Source organism: Nematolebias whitei, chromosome 4 (genome assembly GCF_014905685.2).
Source record: "Nematolebias whitei isolate Nwh7 chromosome 4, NemWhi1, whole genome shotgun sequence".
NCBI lineage: Eukaryota > Metazoa > Chordata > Actinopteri > Cyprinodontiformes > Rivulidae > Nematolebias > Nematolebias whitei.
The window spans coordinates 54,831,141-54,841,642 of record NC_056501.1 but is presented as its reverse complement, the minus strand read 5'-3'; the positions used below and the strand labels follow the sequence as shown (position 1 = coordinate 54,841,642).

The following is a 10,502-nucleotide window of genomic DNA, read 5'->3' as shown; positions in this document are numbered from 1 at the left end:
TGTTGGGCTCACCAAAACCTGCTCTCCATCAGAGCGGTTTACATATCCGGTGTTCTGAACAGAGGGGCAGATGTGATGTCCAGGGGCGGCCCACGTCACGCGGACTGGACCCTCCATCCAGACCTGATGTTTTCAGACGTGGCAGAAGTTTGGCAAAGCAGCTGTGGACCTGTTTGCGACGCGAGAGAACGCTCAGTGTCAACTATGGTTTTCTCTGAGCCCGCGAGACGATCCACCGCTGGGGGTGGATGCATTTGCTCACAGCCCGTGGCCCAAAACGCTTCTGTACGCGTTTCCCCCACCTCCTCTGTTTTTATGGTTCCTGAACCGAGTTCAGGAGGAGGGATCGACAGCTCTCATGGTAGCTCCCGAGCGCGTGAACGCACCATGGTTCCCAGCCCTGCAACGTCTGTTGTCGGGTCTTCCGTGGAAACTGTCGTGGAGGGAGGATGCTCTCCTTCAAGCATGAGGAGCAATCAGGAGTTACCCAGAAATAGGTCAGTACCTGTGGGTCTGACCGCTGAGCGGTCCCGCTTAGAGAGGATGGGTCTCCCTCAGGAGATAGTGTGCACAATTCAAGATTCACGTGCTGCATCTACCACAGCTCTGTACACATCAAAGGGGACGGCTTTCAGCACTGGTGTACAGAGAAAGGTTAAGAGGCCACCTCATGCCCATTAGGCGGCGTGTTGTTTTTTCTACAACAGCTGATGGATAGGAAGTTGGCATTCAGTACGTTTAAAACGTACGTTGCAGTCATCTCTTCCTGCCACGAAGGGTTCGGAGACAGAACAGCTTTAATCACCCGCTGATGAAGCGTTTTTTCTAAAAGGTGTATAGAGACGCAGGCCTGCTTCACGCCCACTTGCTCCACAGTGGGATTTAACGCTGGTCCTGCGAGCCCGGATCAAAGCTCCATTTGAGCCTCTGGATCAGGTTTTCACTTAAATTCTTGTCTCTTAAAACAGCCCTGCTGCTGGTTTTAACATCCGCTAAGAGGGTGAGTGATTTATCTGCCCTCTCTGTTGCTCCGTCATGTCTTAGAATTCAGGCTGACGGGCAGCTCAGCTGATTTAAGACCAAACCCAGCTTTTATGCCTAAAAACATCACGAGCTCTTTTAAATCAAGAGTGATATCGTTGGAGGGGTTTCTCCACCCCCCCACCCCCCACAGATCAGAGGATGAAGCATCTTTCCATCTTCTCTGTCCGGTGCGGGCGTTGACGTGTTACATCGCGCACAGCTGTAATGCGTCAAACTCAACACCTGTTTGTGCATTATAGAGATGCATCTGCAGGTCGCCCGTTATCCACCCAGCGCTTGTCACACTGGCTGTGTGAGACTATTTCTGAAGCCTACAGAGCATCAGATTTAGAGCCTCCTGTCAACCTCAGAGCTCATTCTATCAGGGGTATTGCATTTTCGACTGCTTTACATAATGGTATGTCAATGCAGGATATTTTTTGCACTGTGGCTGCGTGGTCACAACACGTGTTCATTATTCGCCTTTATTTAAGTGATGTGACGGTCTGTTCCATGACACATTCTGTCCTTAATGTTACAGAATGAACATTTTTGTTTCATGGAACTCCGTTTTACTCACATCTGTCTGCATGCATTACAGTGTGAGATGTTATCAATCACAAGTTGTGACTGTTACTTGACTCTATTGCCATTAATCAGTTCATGACTATTGTTATCAATCAGCTCTTTTGATTAATAATCAACTCTCCTGTTGTTATTAATCTGTTTATATGGTTCAGCCGTAAACCGGTTGGTTCATGGCTCTTTTCAGCGTTTTTTCCCTCCCCGTTGATGTTTTCCGGGGCGTTCATGCATTCAGAATGCATAGTTACACAACATGCGTTTGTGCATGGCTCACATAATTACGCAATGCGTAATTATGCACATGAGAGCTGAGTGATTAGACTTTTTTTGGGGGCAAGCTTCTGCTTCATACGGGTTTCGAATGGACCCAGTGAGGCGAGGACCACATCGGCTTCGCCCTTAACCCACTAGCGAAGGCCTTAAAGGGCGAAGCTTATACGAAATAGAACGTTGGTTACGTACTGTAACCCCAGATTCTATGAGTATAAGCGTAGCCCTTTAAGCGTCGGGCCTCACTGGCTCCTAAATGGCTGAAGAAAAAGCTATTTTGGGAGCCGATTTCCCGCTCTTAACGTAATTTATACGGACCGGGTGGGGCCCACACAGCAGGTGGGCGTGGACTAAATTTTTTCAGTGCTTATGCTGCGCATAACGGGATAAACCCACTAGCGAAGGCCTTAAAGGGCTACGCTTATACTCATAGAATCTGGGGTTACAGTACGTAACCAACGATTCCTTCAAGAAACCTCTCAATATAAATCATAAAACCATAATGATTTCTGCTCATTCTAAATTTGTCAAATGGCCTAAATCTCCTAAAGTGAAGGATAATCATTTTAAAATAATAAATAAGATATATCCTTTAGCATGTTTCTGCAAATTTGATGTTGATTTGTGTGCTTTTTTTAAATCAGAAGATGAATCCCTCGAGCAATTTTTTTTTTCATGTCAATACAAAGACTTTTGTCAGACATCAGAAACTGGATTAATCTTAAACTTAACATTCCTTCTTTTCATGCTGATGCCATTTAACTTTATGTGGATAACTGAAGCTCAGCTTTCTCTGATGCCATAAATATAGTCGTACTTATAGCAAAGTACCCCATTCACTGTAGTAAGAAGAGGGATAATAAGCCTTCCTTCCTGTTTGATGAACAATTTTAAGTCATAGTATTCTTCATTAAGTAGATTAAAAATCTGCAAAACTGCTAGAATCATCTCACAACAGATACAAACTTATTGTTTTAATTAAAACAATGTTTCTCAAGAAAAAAAACGACTGATGAGCATGTCAGCAGGTAAGGGGCGTTTACCTTCGGGACAAATTGAGGTTGTCGATTGGTCAGTTGCTGACACACCTTCTGAGTTGATTGGGTCGCGCCGTCGAGGATCCGATTAAAAAAAAAAAAACGAGAGCTGCAGCAGCGGCGATGGGAGGAGGCGGGGCTGCCCAAATGCAGCGGAAGCGCAGCAGTCTTTCTGTGCAGCGCAGGGCTCCAAGTAAAGCAGGAGATAACCAGATATTCTGCTTGTGCCCTCACTGCCTTGGGCCCCTTAGAGATCATGGGCCCCTGGGCAGTTGCCCATATGGTTAATCCGGCCTTGTCTATGGGGTAATCTCAAGAGGAAAATGAGGGGCACCAGACCCAACAACAAAGAAGAGCTGACAGCAAGCATCAAGGAAATCTGGGCTTCCATAACTCCCAGGCAATGTCACAGGCTGATTGCCTCAATGCCACGTCGCATCAAGGCAGTGATTAAGGCAAAGGGATTCCTAACCAAGTATTGAAGATTGACATATTGTTTTGAAAGTACCATATTTTGATTGAATTGTTGTGATCCTAATTTCTTTCTTTTTTTCCCTGCAAAAACTGAGGAGTGTGAGCTGATTTCTCCACATTATTCTAATTTTTTGAAATCATGTTTTCGTGGGTTTCATGAGCTGGAAGCCCAAATTATGTAAAAATAAACAAATACTTGAAATCATTTAAATTGTGGGCCCTGAATCTATCATCTATTAAAGATCAACTTTTTTTTAAGGGAATTGTGGAAGTTAAACAACTTTTCCATGATATTCTAATTTTTTGGAAAGGGTCTGTATAGGGGTGGCCATTTTGATTTTGATCTGGCAACCCAACCTTTGATAGTGACCTTTTTCATGCCTAGATGTGTCCACTGAAGTGGAAATTGGCAACTTGCTTGTTTTTGACCCAATCATGTCAGGATACTTTAAAGCATCAGAGTTCAAACTCAATACTTTAAACAATATAAAAACTAGAAAACATTCTCCTCAAATAAAAAGGGTGGTTGGTTTACATACATATATGGTGGCAGCCGTCTTGGGTTTTGACATGGCGACCCAATTTTTGAAAGGAACCTGTCTTACCCCTAGCTGTAGCTACATGCCAAAGTCGAAGTCTGCATCTCACCTATTGTTCCAAGTTGTCAAGCTCACAACATGCATGAATGGACAGACAGTATTTCCAGTTCCACTCTTTGCTCCAAGACGAGGGACAAAAAGAACATCTGGATGTTGCTTGTGCTGCTTATTGAGAAGACTCAGGAAATAAATACATTTTGCATTCTCTTCCATGAATACCTGTAACTTTGTCTAACAAGGTTGAGTCAGGTCCTCTGGATGGATTATTCTTTGTTGAAATGTTTCATCAGCCTGAAGAAGTCTTTTGGATAAAAGAGCAAACATTTCAACACAGAAGAATCTGTCCAGAGGAGCTGACTCAACCTGGGTAGATTTTTCTACCTGGATTATTGAGCATCAGGACATCTGTAACTTTGGTTGTACTTCTGAACCCCATTAGAAAATTCTCACAACAAAGTTCATTAGTGTACTTCATCACTTGAAAATTAGAGATGTCTCTAAAAGTGCTCATGCTTTCAAACCTTTTTGTCCCAGCAGACCGTTTGTTGGAAACACATTATGGTTATGAAGCCAGGCAAGCAGGGTAATTTTTTTTAAACAGTTCTGAAGGTTTTTCTGAACAAAGCTGTATTCTCCAATCATTTATGTCCTTTTTGTGTATGAACATTGTTTCTTAACGAACATTAACATGGCTATCGGAAACCCAAAGACCAGCTGTAAGTGACTGTTCAAACATTAGATTTTTATGTTAATGTTTAAAAGCTGCTTTTTGAATCTTTCTTCTTCTCAGGTCTCAAAAGATGTGATGGACTCTTTTGTCTACCACAGCTGCGGCAGAAAATCTCCCTGCACACACTCTTGTACATTTCACAGCATACACACAGGAGTACAAAAGAAAATGAAAGAAGAGAACATGAAAACCACATTATCACATTAATTCACCACCATTAAGCTGTGTATTTACTTTTGTTTAAAAGTATGAATGCTGCTGGTAAATGATAAATGGACTGTACTTATATAGCACCTTTCTATCTTTATTTCAAGATACTCAAAGTGCTTTACACTACAATCTGTGCCCTCATTTACCCATTCATACAGCACTCTACATCTCTACAAAGCTAATTGAACAAATCATTCTAATGAGACTAATCAGTGCGTTAGCTCACATTCATACACTGATGGGCACACATCAGAGGCTATGAGGGGTTCAGTGTCTTGCCCAGGGACACTTCGGCATGTGACTGCTGGTGGATTAGAACCCCCCAACTCTCGCATTGGAGGACGACTGCTCTAACTACTCAGCCACAGTACAATTGATTTCTTATGAATATAAAATAAAAATTCAAGTTTCATTAATAAAATATGATACAGCATAATAAAGACATTACATATACAGTGGATGAAAAGTATTCACCTTGTATTTTGTTTCAGTGCAACCAGAAATTTAAAATGAGTGATTTATTTAGAGTTGCGTAGAAACGTTTAGAATTATGCAGTTTGATGCAAAACATAAAACTTATTTTTAATAGGTCTAAAAGTATAAAACTGGAAAGTCAAGTCAACTTTATTTATAAAGCACATTTAAAATAGCAGCTGTTACCAAAGTACAAAGCTGTTGCATATTTAGTCACCCCCTTGTAGAGCCACTTTCTGCAGCAGTTCTGTCTCCATGGTCCTGGTCCATCTAACAAATGTTCTTCATGACCAAACATCTCCAGCTACTTCAGGTTGGATTGCTGCTGCTTCTGTCCAACAACCTTGAAATAAATCAGAGATTCTCTGCTGGACTGAGGTCTGGGCTTCAACTGGACCATTCCAGGACCTTCAACAGGTTCTCCTTAAACCAGTGGGGTGTTCTTCAGCTGTGTGTTTAGGGTCATTGTTCTGCTGGAAGGTGGACCTCCAGCCCATAAGATCTTTGGAAGACTACACATCATGATGCTGCCACCACCATGCTTCACTGTAGGAATGGTGTTCCAACATGATGAGAGGTTGTAGGTTTGCCTCAGACACAAGGTTGTCCTTGATGTTTGACCACAGCACGTTCTTCTACGTTTTTTTGGAAATGAATTCCAGCAGTGCAACTTCTTTTCCCTTAACAAGGGTTTCTCTCCTGCCACTCTTGCATGTAGTCCAGCTCTGTCCAACTTCTAGTGGTCGTATGAACAGATCATCTTAGCTCCATCAGGGTTATTTTGGATCTCCTGGATGTTTGTCTGATTAATGCCGTCCTTACCGGCTCCATGAGTTTGGGTGGTTGATCCTCTCTTGACAGGTTTGCTGTCATAGCATCATCTTTCCATTTCCTAACATTACATTTGATGAGATAAATGGCATATTTAGAGTTCTAGGATTTTTTTATAACCCAAACCAGATTTGTATTTTTCTACAACTTTCTCTGATCTGTGTTGAAAATTCCTTGGTCTTCATGATGTCTCTTAATTAGTGGTAGTTCTTACTTCATAGAGTAAGTGAACAGCTGTTTGCTCCGACGGGTGCATATAAACTGAGATCTTCTGCCTCTTATCTCTGACAGGTGGATCTTATTCAAATAATTCTTTACAAAGTGAAGGTTGGAACATTGACGCAAAGGGGGTGAATACATATGCACGACTTTTAAGTTTTGTACATTTTAGTTATTTAAAGCAAAATTTTCCCCATTTGACGTCATTATTTTTGAATGTTAGGCAACAAAATACTTTTGCAACCTGCTGTATATGAACTATTCAAAAGTTATTAAAATAAACATCATCTATTCGAAAACAGGATCAAAATAAATTTTCATTAAAAGGCAGAAATAAACATGATCAGTTGGAATCAGCTCCAGTCCTTTTAACTTCTTTAAGCCCATATTTATAAACAAGGATTATTATATTAGAATATTGTTTTGGGCAATGGCTAAGAAAATTATTGTTGAGTAAAATTTACATTGTCTAAATATTGTAACTTCTACAAATTTTAAGAGTATAAACAGGATAGGTGTAGATTCTGAAGTCAATGTAGTGGACTCGGCCTCCGACCAAAACCTGCCTCTGAGGACCTTCATGGGACAGGAACTGTTATTTCATTGATTTGAATCCAGAAATACAAATTAGCTCATCCAGAGACTGTCTAATTGTATCCTGAAGTAATCAATTGAAAGAACACTCTTCTTTTATATTATCATCACTATTTTACAATATCTTGATAAATCAAAAGTGTGTTTAGTTCATACCATTTCTAAATGTTGAAGTGAACCACTCATTTTAAATCAACTGTGAAACAGTATTAATGATTTTTTAATCCTCATTTAAATAAGAAGTCAAGTTAAAATGTCTATTTTACAAAGTAATTATGAATTTTTGATCTTCTGTCTAAATGAGAAGTAGTGATCTCAGTCAAGAGTCAGGAAGCAAGTATAAGAACGAAGTGCTTTGTTTTTAAAACTCTCAGACAGTAAATTAGAAAACTGGCACCTGTAAGTCTGTCATTTCTCCAAAATATTTTCTCGTCTGTAACTAACCGTTCTCAAAACATTCCTGCTGTTTTCTTGACTTGTAATGACCCTCTGATATCACTAGAACCACCCCTGTTGGTTGCTTCAACCAATCAGGAGGTCCTAAAGTGAGAACTTTTTAAAAGTCGACACTTCCTGGAACTATTCAGTTCTGGAGTTCTGGAGGGAGTCCTGGAGTGGAGTTCTGGAGTCAGTGCGGCAGTTCTGCAGTTCTCAGTCTTCATGGAGTTTTTCCACTGCTGAGTGGAACTTCGGACTCAGTTTTCCAGTCTGATGGAGTCATCCATCTCTGCAGGAGTCACGGCGCCTCGCTGTGACTTCACCCGGCGAATGTCCTACAACTTCTGAGGAAGTTTGTTCTGTTGAACGGAGTATCTCACGACTTCTGCCGAGTCGCAGCCGCCCTGAGGAGATGCTGAAAGGTAGCGTGCCAGGGACCTCTTGACCGTAGCGGCCCCATCCTCTGCCAAGGTAAAGAGTCGTCACGAGCTTCACGCACTAAGTGGACCGAGGGCGAGCTGCGTTTGAAATGAGTGTGCTGTTTCTGGTCCACAGACATACATCTTCCTTCAAACCTCTCCCTTTAAACTCTTACATTTTCCCATCTTTAAACTCTTCTGTTTTGCCAGTAATTAATCTAGAGGCCTTCAGAAATGTCTGTTGTTTTTATTAAGTAAAACGTGCCAAGTTTTATTAATCAGAACCAGATCAACTAATCAAGTGTACAATGTTTTGATGTTAAATTTTGATTCTGTTCAATAAATGACCACATTTATTTTGATGGGTCAAAGAAAATTAACGTCTCATGTCACTGATTAAACCATCTATGCACAGTTACTTCTGTCACATGGCTGTAATTAGCTCGAATAAGAGAGAACCCATTATTTAAATTATATAATAGTGAAAGTACAGCAAAGCTGACCTTGACACACTACATCAACATGGTAAATCCCAATATATATATATATATATATATATATATATATATATATATACACACACACACACACTGTATATCTATCCACCCATCCATTATCTTCCGCTTATTCCGAAGTTGGGTTGCGGGGGCAGAAGCTTGAGCAGAGTGGCCCAGACATCTCTTTCCACAACCATCTCTTCCAGCTCTTCTGGGAGGATTCCAAGGTGTTCCCAGGCCAATCGAGAGACATAGTCTCTCCAGCGTGTCCTGGGTCTTCCCGGGGTCTCCTCCCAGTTGGACATGCCCAAGGCACCTCCCTAGGAAGGCGCCCAGGGGGCATTCTTACCAGATGCCCAAACCACCTCAACTGGCTCCTCTCGACATGGAGGAGCAGCGATTCTACTCCGAGTCTCTCCCAGATAACTGAACTTCTCACCCTCTCTCTAAGGGAGAGCCCAGCTACCCTGCAGAGAAAACTCATTTAAACTGCCTGTATCCGCAATCTCATTCTTTTGGTCACTACCCAGAGCTCATGACCATAGTTGAGGGTAAGAATGTAGACCGACCAGTAAACAGAGAGCTTCACCGTGCAGCTCAGCTCTCTCTTCACTACAACGGACCGGTACAGAGTCCGCACTACTGCAGATGCTGCACCAATTTGTCTGTCAATCTCACGCTCCATTCTTCCCTCACTCGTGGTTGAAGACCATGGCCTCAGATTTGGAGGTGCTGATTCTCATTCCAGCTGCAAACCTCTCAAGTGAGAGCTGAAGATCATGGCACGATGACGCCAACAGGACCACATCTTCTGCTCAAAGCAGAGATGGAATCCTGAGGCCACCGAACCGGAAACCCTCCGCCAGCTGACTGCCCTGAGAAATTCTGTCCATAAAAGTTATGAACAGAATCGGTGACAATGGGCAGCCCTGGCAGAGTCCGACTCCCATCATGAAGGGGTCCAACTTACTGCCAGCAATGCGAACCAAACTCTCGCACCTCTTGTATAGGGACTGAACAGCCCGTAACAACTGGCCTCCAATCCCATACTCACGGCGCACCCCCCACAGTGTACCCCGAGGAACACGGTCGAATGCCTTCTCCAAGTCCACACAACACATGTAGACAGGATGGGCAAACTCCCATGACCCCTCAAGGACCCTAGTGAGCGTAAAGAGCTGATCCAGTGTTCCACAGACAGGACGGAACTCACATTGTTCCACCTGGATCTGAGACTCGACCAGAGATCGGACTTGCTTCTCCAGTACCCCTGAATAGATCTTACCAGGGAGGCTAAGGAGAGTGATGGCCCTATAATTGGGGCACACCCTCCCTCTGGTCCCCCTTTTTGAAAAGGGTAACCACCACCCAGTCTGCCAATCTAGTGGCACTACCCTCGATGTCCATGCGACCTTGCAAAGTTGTGTCAGCCAAGACAGCCCCACAACATCCAGAGCCTTAAGGAAATCAGGGTGAATCTCATCCACTCCTGGAGCCCTGCCACCTTGGAGCTTTTTAACTACCTCGGCGATCTCAGCCACAGTTATGGACGGATCAACTCCAAAGTCCCCCGACTCAGCTTCCTCCATGGAAGACGTGCTTGTGGGATTGAGAATGTCCGAAAAGTAATCCTTCAACCTCCCGACAACATTATTGGTCGAGGTCAACAGCACCCCACCTTCACTGAACACAGTGTTGGTAAAGTGCTGCTTTCCCCTCCTCAGCCACCTGATGGTTTGCCAGAATCTCCTCGTAGCTGACCGAGAGTTTCTTTCCAAGGTCTCACCGAACTCCTCCCACATCCAAGCTTTTGCCTCAGCAACAGCCAAGGTTGCAGACCTCTTGGCCTGCCGGTACTCCTCAGCTGCCTCCAGAGTCCCACTGGCCAACTAGGCTCGATAGGACTCCTTCTTCAGCTTGACAGCCTCCCTAACCCGGGGTGTCCCCCACCGAGTTCATGAATGGCCACCGCGAGAAGCACTGACAACCTTGCGGCCACAGCTCAAGGCAGCTACCTCAACAAGTGAGGCACGGAACATGACACACTATATATATATATATATATATATATATATATATATACATATATATATATATATATA

The 10,502-nt window shown here is 43.1% G+C and overlaps 1 protein-coding gene across 1 annotated transcript in view; it reads left to right on the top strand.

Moving 5' to 3' along the window:
- The window catches only part of abhd18 (abhydrolase domain containing 18), a 256,999-nt gene that overhangs the window by 101,006 nt on the left and 145,491 nt on the right, over positions 1–10,502 (top strand). The window contains exon 7 of the mRNA XM_037675441.1: positions 4,677–4,704. Coding sequence (XP_037531369.1) covers positions 4,677–4,704 — 28 coding nt within the window. The remainder of the gene's footprint in view (positions 1–4,676; positions 4,705–10,502) is intronic.